General features: G+C 43.2%; 1 protein-coding gene across 1 annotated transcript in view; it reads left to right on the plus strand.

Annotated features, from left to right (window-relative positions):
* LOC121865275 (glycine receptor subunit alpha-2-like) overlaps nt 1–20,778 on the plus strand; it is a 91,720-nt gene that overhangs the window by 13,802 nt on the left and 57,140 nt on the right. The window contains 1 exon segment of the mRNA XM_042364630.1: nt 14,750–14,973. Coding sequence (XP_042220564.1) covers nt 14,750–14,973 — 224 coding nt within the window.

A 20,778-nucleotide genomic window follows, 5' to 3' on the forward strand; every position in this document is an offset into this window, starting at 1 on the left:
GTGATGTGTAAGAGAGGATTGATGTTGGTCGTGGCCGATGCTTCGAAATGGTGGTTTGGGTCTGGGTAAAACTCTAAGGACTACACCCACCACGTTTCATTATGGTGGGTTGGGCCTGGGTAAAACTCTACGGACTACACCCACCACGTTTCATTTACTTTCTCTCTCGGTCAAACAACCAGTCAATCTACCTATTGTATCTGTATCTGGAGCACCTTGGCTTTTCCTTTTATTCAAGACATCTCCAGAAGCAACTGAATTTACAGGGACTAAGAGAGGCTTATATACAAAGGGTGACCTCACCTAACATCGGGTCATTGAGCGACGTAACAAGTGAGGTCAAGTCGGGTAAATAACTTGAGACCAACTAATCATCTACCCTATATCTACTTCAAATGCTTTCAAAACATTTTTAACCTTGGGTAGATGATTAGTGGGTCTCAAGTTTTTTACCTGGCTTGACCTTTCTTGTTACGTTATTCATTTTTTATAAGCTCTTTCATGTGCGGTGGAGTTGGTGTGTGTGTGTGTGTGTGTGTATGTGTGTGTGTGTGTGTGTGTTATCATCTCTCCTTCCCTGGCCTTCTTCAGCTTTCCTCTACCTCCGTCAGGTCCTGCTCGGGGGTCCTGGTAGAGGGATGGTCTTGTCGTCACTCAGAGATAAATGATTCCCCACTATATCACTTCTATTTGTAGCCGTCGCATTTATATACAGGTCTCTCTATCTACAGTATTTATATTCTCAAATTTATATTCTAATCTCTCTCTGTCTATCTATCTATCTATACACTATATATTTTTATCCCTCTTTCTATCTATCTCTTTCTCCTCTCTCTTTTTTCTCTCTTTCTCTCTTAATTCTTCCTCTATTGCTTATAAACATCTCATCATTCCTCACCTTATTTCCAGTCCCCCATTACATCGTGTCGTTATTCTCCATCCCCCATTACACTCTCCCCACTCCCCTATTCACCTGTAGTGTACCTGTCCTTCATCTCATTAGCCGAAATACCAATTAAGGTCGAGGTAAAAATGGTGATGAGTTAGTACAAAAAATAATAAAAATAATTAGACAAACATATTATAATTTCTTCACTACATACAACAATATTTCTTCTGTAATTTAAAGGTGAAAATATGTATGGGATGGCGTTTGGTAATGTAAGTTAAATCGTATGTATGTATGTGTGATGTATGTATGTATGTATGTATGTATGTATGTATGTGTGATGTATGTATGTATGATGTATGTATGTATGATGTATGTGTGTATGTATGTATGTATTTATGTGTGGTAGAAGATGATTGGTAGGCTTTGGTAAAATTATTTATTGGACTGAATTAAAATTATTAAAAATTCTTAATATATAAACATCATTGATATAAAATTACTTAATAGATCCGAGTTAAAATTAATAAAAAAATAGTGATATAAAAACTCAGATTGTATTTTAATTGATAGATTTAAGTTAAAATTAATAAAAATCTCCATTAAATTAGAAAATAAAAACACGCGATGGACCATAATATTGGAACTCAGTGACTTAGCATTATTAATTAAACCGCAAAATATTTACCCTTCTAAAATCAACATTCAGTCAACGAGAACCACATTAACCTCAGTGTATCATTAATTTCATCTCATAAAAAAATCATAAAAAACTGTATCTAATTTTTTTCCATTTATTGTCCATTAAATATGATAAGACAGTGTAGTTATTTAACCCTAGGAACTGAATCACTTTAAATAACACGAGTGAATAAGATTTTGTCACATTACTCACTAAAAAAAAAAGTATCTATACCGAGGTGATCGATGAGTTCCAGAATGATCACTGTGGCTCTTGTTGTCTCGGTAGGGTTGTCAAAATTCTTCGTCCGTTGTGGTGTGGCTGTGTTGTGTGTAGTGTGTTGTGGTGGTGTTGTGTGTAGTGTGTTGTGATGGTGTGATGTGTTGTGTGTAGTGTGTTGTGATGGTGTGATGTGTTGTGTGTAGTGTGTTGTGATGGTGTGGCTGTGTTGTGTGTAGGTGTTGTGGTGGTGTGATGTGTTGTGTGTGTGTGTTGTGGTGGTGTGGCTGTTTGTGTGTAGTGTGTTGTGATGTGTGCTGTGTTGTGTGTGTGTGTTGTGATGGTGTGGCTGTTGTGTGTGTTTGTGATGGTGTGAGTGTGTGTAGTGTGTTGTGGTGGTGATGTGTTGTGTGTAGTGTGTGTGGTGTGATGTGTTGTTGTGTGTGTGTGGTGGTGTGTGTGTGGTGTGTGGTGTGTTGTGATGGTGTGGCTGCTGTGTGTAGTGTGTTGTGATGGTGTGGCTGTGTTGTGTGTAGTGTGTTGTGGTGGTGTGATGTGTTGTGTGTGTTGTGGTGTCAGGTGGTGTGATGTGTTGTGTGTAGTGTGTTGTGGTGGTGTGATGTGTTGTGTGTAGTGTGTTGTGGTGGTGATGTGTTGTGGTGGTGTGATGTGTTGTGTGTGTGTTGTGGTGGTGTTGTGTTGTGTGTGTGTGTTGTGATGGTGTGCTGTGTAGTGTGTTGTGATGGTGTGGCTGTGGTGTGTGTGTTGTGGTGGTGTGATGATGTGTAGTGTGTGTGTGGTGGTGTGATGTGTTGTGTGTAGTGTGTTGTGGTGGTGTGATGTGTTGTGTGTAGTGTGTGTGTGTTGTGGTGTGTGGTGTGTGTGTGTAGTGTGTTGTGGTGGTGTGATGTGTTGTGTGTAGTGTGTTGTGGTGTGTGTGATGTGTGTGTGTGTGTGTGTGTTGTGGTGGTGTGATGTGTTGTGTGTAGTGTGTTGTGGTGGGTGTGTGTGTGTTGTGTGTGTGTGTGTTGTGTGTGTGTGGCTGTGTTGTGTGTGGTGTGTTGTGTGGTGTGATGTGTGTGTGTGTGTTGTGATGGTGTGATGTGTGTAGTGTGTGGTGGTGTGGCTGTGTTGTGTGTAGTGTGTTGTGTGGTGGTGTGTTGTGTGTAGTGTGTTGTGATGGTGTGATGTGTGTGTGTAGTGTGTTGTGGTGGTGTGGCTGTGTTGTTGTGTGTAGTGTGTTGTGGTGGTGTGGCTGTGTTGTGTGGGTTTGTTGTGATGGTGTGATGTGTTGTGTGTGTGTGTTGTGATGGTGTGGTGTGTGTGTGTAGTGTGTTGTGGTGGTGTGGCTGTGTTGTGTGTGTAGTGTGTTGTGGTGGTGTGGCTGTGTTGTGTGTAGTGTGGTGGTGGTTGTGTTGTGTGTAGTGTGTTGTGATGGTGTGATGCTGTGTGTGTGTGTTGTGATGGTGTGATGTGTTGCGTGTAGTGTGTTGTGGTGGTGTGGCTGTGTTGTGTGTAGTGTGTTGTGATGGTGTGTTGTCGTGTGCTTGTGGTGTGTTGTGTTGGGGTGATGTGATGTACTCGTGTTTTTTTGTGTTGTTGTTGTGATATGGTAGTATGTTTGTGTTGTGTCGTGTCGTATATTGTGTTGTGTCGTCGTGTCGCGTCGTGTCGTGTTATGTCGTTGTGTTGTGTTGTATTGTGTCGTGTTGTGTCGTGTAGTGTTTAGTGTTATTTTGTGTTACGTTGTGTCGTGTTGTGTTGTGTCGTGTAGTGTCGTGTAGTGTTGTGTTGTGTCGTGTAGTGTTTGTTATGTTGTGTTACGTTGTGTCGTATAGTGTTGTGTTGTGTCGTGTAGTGTTTGTTATGTTGTGTTACGTTGTGTCGTGTAGTGTTTGTTACGTTGTGTCGTATAGTGTTGTGTTGTGTCGTGTAGTGTTTGTTATGTTGCGTTACGTTGTGTCGTGTTGGAGACCCTGGAGGCTGCATCTCATGTGTTCACTTCCTTGGTCCAGTGTAGGCGGGGGATGTGTCCTCTTTTGTTTACTGTCTCTCTTTTGTTATCTCTTTTTTCTCTTATTTTTCTTCGTCTTCTTTGTCTTCTTTGTTCTTTTCCTTTCCTATCTTTTTGTTTATTACTTATTTTATTTTATTTACTCTTCTCTTTTCTTTCTCATACATACATACATACATACATACATACATACATACATACATACATACATACCAACACGTTAGCACCTCTCAGCTCACCCATCTCTCAGTGCTACACTCCTAGATGAGATCTGAGAGTGGTGGCTGAGGCAACAGGTGTTTTCGTAGTAGCAACAGGTAGTACATGGGTTCGAGCGAGATATTTTGTCAAAAGGAATCTATCATTTTTTTCTGTATGTATGTATGTATGTATCTATCTATCTATCTATCTGTGTCTGTCTGTCTGTCTATATCTTCAGTCTCTATCTATCTATCTCTGTCTCAAGGAACCCAAAGAATAACTGATGATTGAGAAGGTGAAGAAAAAAGCGAAAGGGAGAAGAGGAAGGGACATGAGAGAAAGAGGGAGAGAAAAGATGGATGTATATGAAGAGAGAGAGAAGGAGAATAGACGTACATGAAAGAGGGAGAGAAGGATGAGAGATATAGATGAGAGAGAGAGAGAGAGAGAGAGAGAGAGAGAGAGAGAGAGAGAGAGAGAGAGAGAGAGAGAGAGAGAGAGAGAGAGAGAGAGAAGGAAGATAGACGTAGAGAGAGAGAAGGAAAGAGGATGTAGATGAGAGAGAGAAGGGGGGGAGGGGAGGACTCGGGATACAGGAAGTTAATGGCAGGGAAAGGAAATGATTTTCAGAGGGTCATTAACGTGTCCTTAATGATTCTACTAATTACACAAGGTGACGCCGTGTTACTACCTGGTGTGACGCCCTTGTGTTCTGATGCACTTCTGTTACTACCCGCTGCTGTGACGCTGTTCTGTTGTTACTACCCGCTGCTGTGACGCTGTTCTGTTGTTACTACCCGCTTCTGTGACGCTGTTCTGTTGTTACTACCCGCCGCTGTGACGCGCTGTTCTTGTTGCCACTACCCGCTGCTGTGGACGCTGTTCTGTTGTTACTACCCGCTGCTGTGACGCTGTTCCCGTTGTTACTACCCGCTTCTGTGACGCTGTTCTGTTGTTACTACCCGCTTCTGTGACGCTGTTCTTGTTGTTACTACCCGCTTCTTGTGACGCTGTTCTGTTGTTACCACCCGCCGCTGTGACGCTGTTCTGTTGTTACTACCCGCTGCTGTGACGCTGTTCTGTTGTTACTACCCGCCGCTGTGACGCTGTTCTGTTGTTACTACCCGCTTCTGTGACGCTGTTCTGTTGTTACTACCCGCTTCGTGACGCTGTTCTGTTGTTACCACCCGCTTCTGGTGACGCTGTTCTGTTGTTACCACCCGCCGCTGTGACGCTGTTCTGTTGTTACTACCCGCTGCCGTGACGCTGTTCTGTTGTTACCACCCGCCGCTGTGACGCTGTTCTGTTGTTACCACCGCTTCTGTGACGCTGTTCTGTTGTTACTACCCGCTTCTGGTGACGCTGTTCTGCTGTTACTACCGCCGCTGTGACGCTGTTCTGCTGTGCCATACCCGCTTCTGTGACGCTGTTCCGTTGTTACTACCTGCTGCTGTGACGCTGTTCTGTTGTTACTACCCGCCGCTGTGACGCTGTTCTGTTGCGCCACACCTGCTGCTGTGACGCTGTTCTGTTGTTACTACCCGCTGCTGTGACGCTGTTCTGTTGTTACTACCCGCTGCTGTGACGCTGTTCTGTTGTTACTACCCGCTGCTGTGACGCTGTTCTGTTGTTATATACTGTTATCATGCTGTTATTTTACACACTTCTGTCACATATTGCTATCATGCTGTTCCTTTACATATTGCTGTTACATATTACTGTTTTGTAAATCCTTAAACCACGAAGAAACAATGTAAACAATGTAAACAATGAAAACAATGTAAACAACGTAAACAATGTAAACACTGAAAACAATGTAAACAATGAAAACAATGTAAACAATGTAAACAATGTAAACAATGTAAACACTGTAAACGAGACTCATCATTAAAACAACATTGTACCATTGGTCGACAACACGTTACCATTATGAAGACAGAGTAAGTTGGTCTGAATTCTTGAACTGCATTAAGTTAAATTTATTATAGCCCGCCTTTATTGACTTAACTGATACCCTTTTACGTCGTTGGTAATTAAGTCTTTGTTTATCGTCATTAAAAGTTATGTGTTATAAGTTTGTGTAATAATGAAGGTATATGTCTGTAGTTATATTCTATTAAGCGAGTTTTATGAGGTAAACACACACACACACACACACACACACACACACACACACTGTTCACATACACAGTGTGATAACAGGCGTAGGCTCGTTTAATACCTTAATTATTTTTTTTACCATAATGAGGTGATTTGCATAATGATGGTGATTGTGTTGTTTACCTGGCCGGGGAGAAGGGGGAGGGGGTGTCAGCGTCATGCAGAACGAACCTATAAATTCGGGTGTCTGTTGGTGGTGTGTTTTGTAAGAGATTTGGCGAATTTATTGTGTGTGTGTGTGTCTGTCTGTCTGTCTGTCTGTCTGTCTGTCTGTCTGTCTGTCTGTCTGTCTGTCTATCTATCTATCTATCTATCTATCTATCTATTCAATCTATTCTATCTATCTATTACCAATATGGAGTCTACCCATCACAGTCAGTCATAGGTAACAGGGAAAGACCTAACCTAACCTAACCAGCTTCCACTAATTAATTAAGATAAGGGTTTAAACACACGTTACACTATGGCTTAAACTATTAGGATTAACTTAGGATTAACGATACTATGTCATCATTACACACAGCATGTTTATCACCTCACATAGGCTATTATATCCAGTGTCGTTAGTCAGCTCTATGAATACAACGCTATTATTGTCAATGGATTCTTTTCTTGGCAATATATCCAAAGGTAAAATAGTTCTAGTGTGTGTGTGTGTGTGTGTGTGTGTCTAATAATAATAATAATAATTAACGGTTTATTGAAAGAACTTGGCAGCCAGAAGGCTGAAAATATACAGTTACATATTTGGGGAATGGGTTTCGAATTACAAATAATATACAAGTAACATAAGTGACACAAATAAGACATATAATAACTAGATGGGGAAAAGCTCAAACTACAGTTCCGCCTTTAAACATAGTGACAGTGCAAGGAGTAGTGTTTACTGGAGTGAATACACTGGTTTATTATGTTATTGATAAATTTTACAATGGTTGGGACTGGGCTGTTCTTATAGCGATCAGTTCGTGCACGTATGGGCTGGATGCGGTTGTGGTGTCGAACAGCAATTCTCGGACAGGGGATCTCAGGTGGTAGTAGGGGCCGGTGTCGGGGATGGTGTAGAAGCTTCTTACCAAATTTGCAGATGAGGCCGTGGTGATGGTCAGTGAGAGTCGAAAGGGTCAGTGTGTTGAGCGCTTCTTGATATGTGGCGTGGGAAGGGGAGAGAATAATCTTGCATGCCCTCTTTTGCACTTTTTATAGGTGTTTACGTTGTGTGGCATTTAGGAGGAAGACCAGGTGGGGAGGCATAGGTGAGCTTGGGAAGTATGATTGTTGTGTAAACACTGAGGAGCTTGGTGCAGGAACCTCGAGGGACTTGAGTCGGGGAGGAGGTGGAGACGGAACTGGAGGATTTGACAACTTCACTGACGTGTGGTTTTCTCTGTGTGTGTGTGTGTGTGTGTGTGTGTGTGTGTGTGTGTGTGTGTGTGTGTGTGTGTGTGTGTGTGTGTGTGTGTGTGTGTGAGTCTGTGTGTGTGTGTGTGTGTGTGTGTGTGTGTGTGTGTGTCTGTCTGTGTGTGTCTGTGTGTCTGTGTGTGTGTGTGTGTGTGTGTGTGTGTGTGTGTGTGTGTGTGTGTGTGTGTGTGTGTGTGTGTCTGTGTGTGTGTGTGTAAGGTAAGGTTGTAATATAAATAACAAATAAACATATCACATACAGTAGCTTCACTACTAAGGTAACTTCAGCCAATACACTGTTTCAAAATGACATTCCTCCAACTCTACAATTTTTTATCTCTTTATTTAATATATTTTTTCGGTATCTATTTATTTTATTTATTTTATTTTTAATCTCTCTCTCTCTCTCTCTCTCACACACACACACACTGAATTTTCACTTCCATTCATATCAACTTTTTAAACTGTTTTTCTGGATAACAAAACCCATTTAACTCTACGACTTATGGTTTTTTTTTCAACCAGTGCAATTTTAGGTAAAAGTTGCGGGGGTTTTATCCAAAAATTTTTTTCCCCACCAGCTTTAGGTACTAACAGTTCCTGCCCTACGACTATCATGGCTAAAGGAGTTTGGTTAGGTTAGGTTAGGTTAGGTTAGGTGTGTCTGTCACTGAAGGAAGATAATCACCCTCCAACGCCCCAGACCAACCCAACCAAACCCAACCAAACCCAACTTAACCCAACTAACCCAACCAAACCCAACTTAACCCAACCAAACCCAACCAAACCTAACTTAACCCAACCAACCCAACTTAACCCAACCAAACCCAACTTAACCCAACCAAACCCAACCAAACCCAACCAAACCCAAAACCAACAAACCCAACAAACCCAACCAAACCCAACAACCACCAAACCCAACCAAACCTAACTAACCCAACCAAACCCAACAACCCAACCAAACCCAACTAACCCAACTAACCCAACCAAACCCAACTTAACCCAACCAAACCCAACCAAACCAACCAAACCCAACTTAACCCAACCAAACCCAACCAAACCAACTAACCCAACCAAACCCAACAACAACCAAACCCAACCAAACCTAAACCCAACCAAACCCAACTTAACCCAACCAAACCAACCAACCCAACAAACCCAACCAAACCCAACCAAACCCAACCAAACCCAACCAAACCCAACCAAACCCAACCCCCAATAAAAAAATCTATTTCCTGAATCTCCATTGTTCCTAAATGTGGCTTTTTTAGGGGAAACCAATATGGAGTTCCTGTGTTTATATAGTTTGTAATTGTTTGTGTTGTTGTTGCTGTTGTTGTTTTTGTTTGTAATTGTTTGTTGTCGTTCACTTGAGTCTTCCCACACGATGATCAGTAACTCTAAGATGCCAAGATTTTTAATAGATTTTTTTATTATTATTATTATTATTTTTTTTTTTGTGTGTGTGGGGGGTTGTAGGGGTCACTTGAGCCTTTTGAATGTGCCACTACCACCACCACACCTCCTACTATTACCACCACTACTATTTCCACCACCATCACTATAACCACCACCACCCTCCTACCACCACCACCACCACCACCAGTCCACCACCTCACCATGATATCACCTGCCACCTCCTATCATCTCCCACGTCAAATAACCATCAAACCAATATTACCTCCAAGACTTTACAACTCCCCACACACCCCACCATCCCATCCTCACCACTACCACCATCCACCACCCTAACCACACTACCACACCACCACCCTACCACTCCCACCCTACCACCTCCACCCCACCACCAAAACCCACCTTATATATCCACCATACCACTAACCTCCTCCTTCCTACCTAACCCACTCCCCACCCACTCCCCTACGTCAGTCAGATACCACACCCACACATACATCCACCCACACCCCCACCACCACCACCCACCACCACACACACCCACCCCACCCACCCACACACACACCCCCACCCACCCACATCTACCCACACACACCCACACCTACCCACACACCACCCACACACCCACCCACACACCACACCCACCCACCCACACACACACACACCCACCCACCCACATCTACCCACACACCACACCCCACACCCACCCACACACCACCACCACCACACACACCCACCACCCACCACACACACCCACCCACCCACACACACCCACACACCCACACCTACCCACACACCCACACCCACACCCACCCACACCCACCAACCCACCCACACCCACCCACACACCCACCCACCCACACACACCACCACCCACCCACACCCACCCAACCCACCCACACCCACACACCCACCCACACACACACCCACCCACACACACACACCCACCACCCACACACACCCACCCCACCACCACACACCCACACACACACACCCACCCACCCACACACACACACCTACCCACCCACCACACACCTACCCACACACACCCACACCTACCCACACACCTGCCTCACCTGTCATCCCTCCTCAGTGTAGGAGAGAGACAACACAATCAGGATATTTACCCAGGCAGAATATCAACCTTTTCTTACCAGTGTCTCAGGTGTCCTGTTTCCCCCCTCCCTCTCTCCCTCCTCTCTCCTCCTCCCTCTCCTCTCTCCTCTCCCCATCTCTCTCTCTACAGTAAGAGGAATGGATGTCTGTGGTGTTTAACGTTTTGGGTTTTTTGTTTATTTTATTTATTTTTAGTTTTTTTAATAATAAATATTTTTGATTTTGTGGATTTTTTTTTTTAAATGTGTCTCGGTTTTTGTTTAGGATTATGGATTTATTATTATATATTATTTTTAATTTGATAATAAGATTTTGGGTTTTCATGTGAGATTTATGTAGAAATTTATTTTTTGTAAGTTTTCTATAATATTTTTTTTCGAGGTTTTTTTGTTTTTTTTTTTTGATAAAGTGTCTAGGTTTTTCGTCTTAGGAGTGTAGGAGAAAATAACTTTGGATTTTGTGTGATTGAAATTATGTTTGTATGATTTTTGTTTTTGTATTTTGTTAAGTGTTTTGGGTTTTTTGGTTTGGGGAATTATAAAGAAAAGAATAATTGTTTTAGCTACGTTGAAGAGTTTAGTCTTTTGTGATGAACTCTCTCTGTGTTTGTTCAGTCTGTGTTTGTCTGTCTGTCTGTGTCTTCCTGTCTGTCTGTCTGTCATCTGTCTGTGTCTTCCTGTCTGTCTGTCTGTCTGTTCTGATACCTATCTGTCTGTCTGTCTGTGTGTCTTCCTGTCTGTCTGTCTGTCTGTCTGTATACCTATCTGTCTGTCTGTCTGTGTGTCTTCCTGTCTGTCTGTCTGTCTGTGTGTCTTCCTGTCTGTCTGTCTGTATCATCTTCACATATTTTTTTTACCTATCCAATGCTTATCAATGTCTGTATTTTTAGCATTTCTCTCTCTCGAAGGAACATAGAATTTCATACATAGAGACCCTCAGAGACACCCACCCCACGCACATACATACGTACACACACAAAAGAGAGAGAAAGGAGAGAAAGAGAGAGAGAGAGAGAGAGAGAGAGAGAGAGAGAGAGAGAGAGAGAGAGAGAGAGAGAGAGAGAGAGAGAGAGAGAGACCTCACTTGCCCCTAGATTCACCAGAACATTTTTAAGGGACTAATCCCAGCCTAGTGAGGGACCCTGGTGATGGGGTAGAGTAGGAGTTATTAAGAAGGAAAAGGAAAGAGGCAGAAGATGCAGAAAGGATAAAGAGGAGGACGATGTACGAAGGAGGAAGAGGAGGAGAGGAAGAGACCTTAGGTTAGATAGGAAGGATGGGAGAAGAGGAAGAGGTGAAGGAGGAGAAAGGGAGATAAGAGGAAGAGGAATAGGAAGAGGGAGGAGGTATTAGCGGGTGAGAAAGAAGAAAGGAAGAGGAGAGGGAAGAAGGGGAAGAGGGAAAAATGTGAAGGACGAGAAAGGGGAGAAGAGGAGGAGGTGGAGGAGAAGAAGGAAGTATAAGAGGAAAAGGAGGAGGGGAGAAGAAAGGGGGTGTGGAGAAGAGGGAAGGGAGGAGAAGAAGAGGAAGGAGGCGTAGAAGAAGAGGAAGGAGGGAGAGAAGAAGAGGAAGGAGGAGAGAAGAGGAAGGAGAGCAGAAGAAGGGAAGGGGGGAAGAGGAAGAGGGGGGAAGAGGAGGAGGGGAGGAGGTGGGAGGAGGATTGGACACTGGCTCTGAAGATGATGAAGATCTGTGTTGAAGTGGCACTCAGGTACACGAGGACGAGGTGTTGAAAGTTTTGCCCTCAACACACACACACACACACACACACACACACACACACACACACACACACACACACACACACACAAGGGGAAGTCTCATGACCTGAATTCACAAAGTTTCGTCCCGTGTTTTTTTTTTCGCCTAGTAACAAGAGGACGGAGTTTGTTATGGTCAAAGCCTCCCTGTGTGAGGATTGATGTCACTTGTTTTAACCGTTTTTTGTGTGTTTGGGATGTTTGCTTTAACTGTTTTTTGTGTGTTTAGTGGTTTTCGTGTTTTTTTTTTTAGCTGTTCTAGTTTGTGTTTTACTGTTTTATGTGTGTTTTGCTTCAGTGCGTCAGCTGTATGTATTATTGCATTCTTAGGCTGAGGGAGATATTTATGGTGTGAAGCATTGTGTTTACATAGTGTATTATGAGGCCAAATACACACTCTCTCTCTCTCTCTCTCTCTCTCTCTCTCTCTCTCTCTCTCTCGCAGAGGGGGTGGGGTGAGGGCGACAGTTATGCCAGCTTTGACCTCCTTTTTCTGACCGGTTGTTAGCTTCTGATGGACGGCCAGCTACCCAACCACCCCTGTCCGCCCACCCACTCACGCTCTGCCACCCACTCTATCTACCTGTCTCCTTCTTCTCACCTTCTACGCCCGACCGCCCACTCACCTACGTTCATCCACACTCCCATCCGGCCACCCGCCCACCTCCACCCGACCGCCCACGCCCGGACGTTTTCAACAGGAAATTGCAATTTTTATTTTATTTTATTTTTTCCGCCTGATTAAGTGGCCGTGATAGTGTTGTGACGAGTGATGGTGGGATGGGGAAGGAGGGAGGAGGAGAGGGAGGGAGGGAGAGGAAGGAGGGAGGAGAGGTAGGGAAGGGAGGGGGAGGAGGAGGTAGGGAAGGAGGGGAGGGAGGTAGGGAAGGGGAGAGGGAAGGTAGAAGGGAGGGAGGGGAGAGGTAGGGAAGGGAGGGAGGGAGAGGTAGGGAAGGGGAGGAGGGAGAGGTAGAAGGAGAGTAGGGAGAGGTAGGAAGGGAGAGGAAGGGAGGGAGGGAGAGGTAGGCAGGGAGGAGGGGAGGGAAGGGAGAGGAAGGGAGGGAGGGAGAGGTAGGAAGGGGAGGAGGGAGAGGTGAGGAAGGGAGGAGGGAAAGGTAGGAAGGGGAGGGGGAGAGGAAGGGAGAGTAGGGAGAGGTAGGAAGGGAGGAGTGGAGAAAGGGAAGGATGGGGATGTAGATAAGAAGGAAGGAAGTAGGGAGGAGGCTGAAGGAAAGGAAGGAGAGGCCGGAGGAAGGTTTACCGTCACGGGGATAACACTTGATGTCTCGAGGCTCTGAACAACGCCCGTAATTGTCTGTTTATGGTCCTCTCTCTCTCTCTCTCTTGCCGTTGCTCCTGTATCAAAGATGTGGAAAAAATATTAAATGATTTTATTATTATTTTTTTTATCTAGTGAGGCTCCCAAGACCGTGTTACTGAAGAGGTTTGGGTCAGGTTTTAAAGGATTATCTAAAAGCGTTTTGAGAATGTTTTCCCGTAGGAGGGTTAGCTATAGTACTTTGATGACCAGAGTACTTTGATGACCGGAGTACTTTGATGACCAGAGTACTTTGATGACCAGAGTACTTTGATGACCGGAGTACTTTGATGACCAGAGTACTTTGATGACCGGAGTACTTTGATGACCGGAGTACTTTGATGACCGGAGTACTTTTGATGACCAGAGTACTTTGATGACCAGAGTACTTGATGACCGGAGTACTTTGATGACCAGAGTACTTTGATGACCGGAGTACTTTGATGACCAGAGCTTTGATGACGGAGTATTTTGATGACCAGAGTACTTGATGACCGAGTACTTTTGATGACCGAGTACTTTGATGACCAGAGTACTTTGATGACCAGAGTTCTTTGATGACCGAGTATTTTTGATGACCAGAGTACTTTGATGACCAGAGTATTTTGATGACCAGAGTACTTTGATGACCAGAGTACTTTGATGACGGAGTACTTTTGATGGAAACAGTACTTAAAACAACAACAACAAACAAACAAACAAAACAACAACAACAACAACAATAACAATAATAATAACAACAACAACAATAATAACAACAACAACAATAATAACAACAACAACAATAATAACAACAACAATAATAACAACAATAATAATAACAGTAATAATAATAATAATAATAATAATAACGTAAACAACATAAATAAAACACTTAATTCTTTAATGAACATAAATTACAGGATTTATTGAAGACTTAAAATAATCAGCTTTAATAACCAGCTTTAACAAATTGATATTGACGTCAGTGTTTGGTAATAAGCTGGGGAGGGAGTTGTATCACCTGGAGATTAGACACCCTCAGCTTAATTTTGCTTAATGGTGACATATATATTTCACTTGTCGAGTTTGTTGGTGTATATTATGGTGATGTATATAGTGTATGGTGAGTATAGTGACATGTATAGTTTCTAGTGTAAGAGTTTGTGGTATGGTGAAAAATATAGTGTATGGTGAGTATGATGGCATAATATTAAAGTTCTGTTATAAGATATTGTTATATTACCTGTTGACTGAACTAATTATCACCTGTTCACTAATATATTACCTCTTGACTGAACTAATTATCACCTGTTGACTGAACTAATTATCACCTGTTGACTGAACTAATTATCACCTGTTCACTGATATATTACCTCTTAACTGAACTAATTATCACCTGTTCACTGATATATTACCTCTTAACTGAACTAATTATCACCTGTTCACTGATATATTACCTCTTAACTGAACTAATTATCACCTGTTCACTGATATATTACCTCTTGACTGAACTAATTACCACCTGTCAACTAGCATATCACCCAACATAACAAACTAACTAAAAACAACTTATACTTTTCTCCCACCTTCAGGATTACCAAGTGGACCTGTACCTTCGTCAGGAGTGGGAGGACGAGAGGCTACGACACCCAGACATTACCAACCCACTCGACCTGAATGATCCTAACCTGGTCAAAGCCATATGGAAGCCTGAGGTGTATTTCCCTAACGCTAAGCTGGCAGAGTTCCAGTTTGTGACAGTACCTAATGTTCTCGTCAGGATTAACCCCAACGGCCAGATCCTCTACATGTTGAGGTAAGGTTAGGTTTTGGTTGCCTTTGGTTACGGTTGGTGGGTGGTGGGTTGGGTTGGGGTGGGTGGTGGGGGGTTGGTGTGGTGTGGGTTGGGGGTTGGTGTGGGTTAGGTTATTGGGGATAAGCTGATTACTTTTTCTTTATCTCCATCTTTTTTATTTATTTCTTTCTCTTTTTTCTTTGTATATCTTTCTCCATATCTCTCTCTCTCTCTCTTTATTTATCTATCTATCCTCTCTCTCACACACTCTCTATCTATCTATCTATCTAGCTATCCCCCCTCTGTCTCTATCCCTCCCTCCTCCCCCCCAGGCGTCTCAGTACTCTACCTTCCATCTCTGTGTGGTAGCCGGAGCCGGGGAGCCAAATAAACACACCCCTACATCACCATTAAGGGGGAGAGGACGGAAGGGGAGGGTTAAGGGGTGAGAGATAGGGGGGTAAAGGGGTGAGAGAGAGGAAGGTGTAGAGAGAGATTGGAAAGGGGAGAGAGAGAGGGGAGGGATAGGTCGAGAGAGCGGGAAAAGAAGAGGGAAGGAAAGAGAGAGAGTGGAAGGGGGAGGGGGAGGAGAGGGGAAAAATAAAGGGAAGGAGAAGGGGTAGAGAGAGAAGGGGCAGGTTGGGGGGACAGTAGAGGCTTCTGGTCCTTTAAAGAGGACAAACTTAACTGGAGGAGGTGAGGTGAGGAGGGAGGAGGTGAGGGAGGGGGAGGTAGGGAGGGGGATGTGAGAGGAGGGGAGTAAGAGGAGGTGATGTGGAGGGAGGGGGGGGGGTGGAGTCCGTACCCAGATTAGAATGATTGCCCAGAGTCCGTATGTGTTAAAAGGTAAAAGATAAAGTCGTCCTCGTAAATTGGAAGAGCATGTCAGACCTTCCTCTATGTATCTCCCAACATTTTCCTGGTTATCTGGTTTAATTATCTCTCAGGGTTGTAAAATTGTTGTTAAGTTGTGAGTAAAAACATACGAATAAGAACATAAGAATAGAGGAAACTGCAGCTGGGTTATTGACCTAGGCAGTCCCGTTTACAACCAGCCCCTATTGCTCATATATCCATCCAATCTATGTTTGAAGCTATCCAGCGTGTTCGAGTTAATGATGATGTTTGGTAATTTGTTCCATTCATCCACTACTCTATTTTCAAACCAATGTTTATCTATTTCGCGCCTAAATCTAAATTTGTCGAGTTTAAAATCAGTGTTACGAGTTCACTCCTGGTTGGATAGTTTGAGAACCCTTGTTATATCACCTTTGTTTAGCCCTGACTTCCATTTATACACCTCTATCAGGTCGCCCCTCACTCTACGTCTCTCAAGGGAGTGCAAATTAAGATGCTTTAACCTGTCTCTGTACTCAAGGTTCCTAATGCTCGGGATTAGTCTTGTCATCCTCCTCTGTGTGCTATCTAGGGATTCGATATCCATTCTGTAGTACGGTGACCAGAACTGAACTGCGTAATCCAAGTGAGGTCCCACAAGCTCAAGCTATAATGTTAGGATAACCTCCCAAGTACTTTGTTAGGCTTGTTTCGAGCAAATACGCATTGTTGTCTTTGTTTAAGATTCCTACTTATCATAACACCTAAATGTTTCTCACAGTCGGATTTCTCTATATTACTGTTGTTCATCTTCAAGACTAAGTACTGTACTTTACAATTGTCCACATTAAATTTCATCTGCCATTTTTCAGACCATTTGAAATTTTTTTTTAGATCTTCTTGTAGTTTTGCGGGGTCCTCGTCAGATTTAATTACACGCCCTATTTTAGCGTCATCAGCAAATTTACTTATGTTGCTGTCTATGCCTATATCTATGTCGTTTATGTATATAATAAATGGTAATGGACCAAGTACCAAGCCTTGGGGTACTCCACTAGTGCCGTTAATGCTCACTCGCTGTTTCCTGTCCTGTAACCACGCCCTAATCCATTTAGAATGTCTCCTTCAATGCCATGAGCCTCCACGGTAAATATTAGTGTTTCGTGGGGGACTCTGTCGAAGGCTTTCCTAAATTCGAAGTATACCACATGTTGTAGTGGCTCTAGGATAACTTTATATTGTTAGATGTTGAATTGGTTGTTAGATGTTGTTAAGGAGTGTTGTGGTGGCTCTAAGATAAGTTGATGTTATGAGAGATGTTGTATCGGCTGTTAGGTTGTGGTTAAATGTTGTAAAGTGATGTTGTGGTGATTCTTAAGATAACTCGATAATAATACAACAGATGATGGAATTCTGGTTAGGTTCAGTCACAGCTTCGTGTTGATTGCCGTAATTATTTATACCATATTAAAGGTTTAACCCTTTGAAGTCTATGATTTAATTGTTTGAAGACGCTGTTTTAACTCTTTGATGACGATAGGACCAATGCTTTAACCCTTTGATGACAATTATTCACCTGTTCGTCTTAAAAGGATTGACAGGCTCATCATTTCTGACTCACCTCCCTCCCCCTTCCCCTTTCTCCTCCCCTTCAATTCTCCTTCCTCCCCCTTCCTCCTTCCCCAGTTCTGATGAATATTCCGTCAAACGTAATTCAATAGCGTTTAGATATTTATGTTTTCGGATTCACTTCATCACACACGATAGCCAACACGACGAGTTAAGCCCAGGTGAAGTAATATATTGCTGTGTGGGTTGATGTATGCTCTAACAAATTTCACTGGAGATGATGACGTTGTGCTGTGCTGAGTGCCATTGTGAAGTCAGGATTAATACCAGTTTGAGTTGATGTGTGTCTGGTGTCTGGTACTGTAATGGTCTTGTTTACCTGTCTAGACTTATTGTATTGATTGCGTTCAGGTGTTTAATGGTGCCTGGTGTTGTACTGGCACTAAGGTTCATGTTGTACTCTCTGTCTCTTTCTCTCTATCAAACACACACACACACACACACACACACACACACACACACACACACACACACACACACACACACACACACACACACACACACACACACACACACACAGGTAAATAGCAATAGTCTGGTAGAGCTGCAAAAGGAAAAAAAAACAAATATCCTGGTTTACATCCCCCTCTCCTCCCCTCCCCTCCCTCCTCCCCCTCTCATAAAAGCTCTCTGCCACACAGCCACCAGTTTAACCCGTCCAGTGTTGTATTGGCCGGACGGCTTGATTAGGGGAGTCTTACCTGTCGTGCATTTACCTGTTTCTAAATAAGTCATGAATTTGTGTACCTAGGGATTAGTTTAGGTTAATTTAGGATTTAGGTAGGTTAGGTTAGGTTAGTTTGGGGTTAGGTTAGGTTAGTAGTTAAGTTAGGTTAGGTTAGGTTGGTTAGATTGGTTAGGGGTTAGGTTTGGTTAGTTTTTTGGGTAGATTAGATTGGGAGTTCGGTTAGGTTAAGTTAGGTTAGGTTTGTTTTGATAATTTAATGTTAGGTTAGATTTGATTAGCGTTAAGTTAGGTTAAGTTTAGCTAGATTATTTTGTTATGTTAGATTTGGTATGTGTTAGGGTGTTTAATCATCATGTGAAATATGCTGGGAGGATTAAGAGTTAGATAACCCGAGGCATTTTATATGTGTATATATATATATATATATATATATATATATATATATATATATATATATATATATATATATATATATATATAATTTTTTTTCTATAGGGCCTGTGACCAACATTGAAAAGCATGTATTCCAAAGTCGTATATGTTAGTCGTTTTTCATTTGTTTTTGTTTTAATTGCAATGGAGGCATTTACTCCTGTGTCTTATATCTATGAATCGCTTCTCTTTTGTTTTTCTTCCGACGGAGGCATTTCACATGTGATTTTTCGTCCAGTGTGGAGCTCGAGAGACACACACAGGGAGATTCCACCCAGCCTGTGGTCACTATCGTAAAAGACGCTGCCATACCTCACCTATTTACGATCCCTGCTGGAGAGTTCGTATTGGTTTTGGCAATATACAGTATACAATAGTCTTACCCACTTACCATGTTATATATTATTGTTAAAATGGCAATATGTATGCGAGTATATTTGGTATTAATAACTTACGTTGTTTTATGATATTTGTTTTGATGTGTTGTTAATGTATGTTGTTATTTAAGGTAGGTATTTAGATCTACAGGTGTGTTTTATAGGTTTATTGCCCAGGTGAGTTATCCAGGTGTGTTGTACAGGTGCGTTGTACAGGTGTGTTGCCCAGGTGGGTTGTGCAGGTATCACATGACTACCTGCAACAGAGATAAAATGGTTCTCTCATCCTCTTACTGTCTGGATATTCGTTAAATTTTAGCACTTTTTAACGAGTTTTTGGTGGCCTTCGGGGTACATGTCGGGGAGATGGATGAACACCCACTCACATATCCTGACGAAGGGGAAGAAGGTGTACTTGTTTACGGAGGGAGAGATGGATAAACACCCACACACACATATCCTGAAGAAGGTCTACTTGATTACGAGCAGTTGGTGGCCTTCTGGGTACGTGGTTGGGGAGATGGATAACCACCCACTCACATATCCTGACGAAGGGGAAGAAGGTATTCATAGTAAAGACTCTGGTCATCAAATGAGAAGACCTGAGCAAGCTCTTCTCTTGTCAAAGGTCACCAACTGACTTGTCAACGTCGATGGGGGTAATGCTGTTATGAGGGACAAAGGCGGCACAAATGACGGTAATGATATTTTGGGGGAGGGAGAAGGAAGGGAGAGAGCTATGGGGGGGGGAAGGAAAGATGAGGAAGAGAGGGTGGGAGGAAGAAAGAGAGAAGTGGGAAGAGAGAGAGAGCAAAGAAGAGAGATGGCGGAAAGGTGGGAGAGAATTTATGGGGGATTAAGGGAGGACCATGGGCAGTGAGGAACGACCATGAGCAGTGAGGAAGGACCGTGAGCAGTGAGGAAGGACCATGAGCAGTGAGAGAGGACCATGGGCAGTGAGGAAGGACCGTGAGCAGTGAGGAAGGACCGTGGAGCAGTGAGAGAGGACTATGGGGCAGGAGGGCGCACTCATGAGCAGTGAGAGAGAGGTATGCAGTGAGGAAAGGACCAAGGAGCAGGAGGGACTGTGAGTAGAGAGACTATGGGTGAGGAACGACCATGAGCAGTGAGGAAGGACCGTGAGCAGTGAGGAAGGACCATGAGCAGTGAGGAAGGACCATGAGCAGTGAGAGAGGACCATGGGCAGTGAGGAACGACCATGAGCGTTGTGAGGGAAGAGCACGGGCGTTGGGGAAGGACCATGGGCAGTGAGGAAAGACCATGAGCAGTGAGGAAGGACCATGAGCAGTGAGGAAGGACCATGAGCAGTGAGGAAGAGTGAGGAAGGAACATGGGCAGTGAGGAAGGACCATGGGCAATGAGGAAGCCACGGTCTGAATAATTCATGAGGGAGAAGGAGATTTTAAGATTCTTGAGGACAGGCAATAATTAGAGGCGAAAATTAAGCATCGATTCTTTAAGCCGACCAAGAAGAGGTGAAGGGCGACCTGCAGGACACATATAACCTCTGACTACCTGTGTGTGTGTTACCTGAGAGTTAATGTACCTGAGAGACGATTTACCTGGGACACAATTTACCTGGAACACAATTTATCTGAGGCGATTTACCTGGGACAATTTATCTGAGAGATGATTTACCTGGAAGACAATTTACATGAAAGACGCTTTACCTGGAAGACAATTCACATGAAAGACGCTTTACCTGGAAGACAATTTACATGATAGACGATTTACCTGGAATACTATTTACCTGTCTGATCTTAATTAATTAGTCTATGGATCAAACACAAAAAAGTAAAAAAAAAAAGTAAAAAAATTAAATAACTGATGACCGTAAAATGA

This window comes from Homarus americanus, unplaced genomic scaffold (genome assembly GCF_018991925.1).
Source record: "Homarus americanus isolate GMGI-L3 unplaced genomic scaffold, GMGI_Hamer_2.0 scaffold49158, whole genome shotgun sequence".
NCBI classification, from domain to species: domain Eukaryota; kingdom Metazoa; phylum Arthropoda; class Malacostraca; order Decapoda; family Nephropidae; genus Homarus; species Homarus americanus.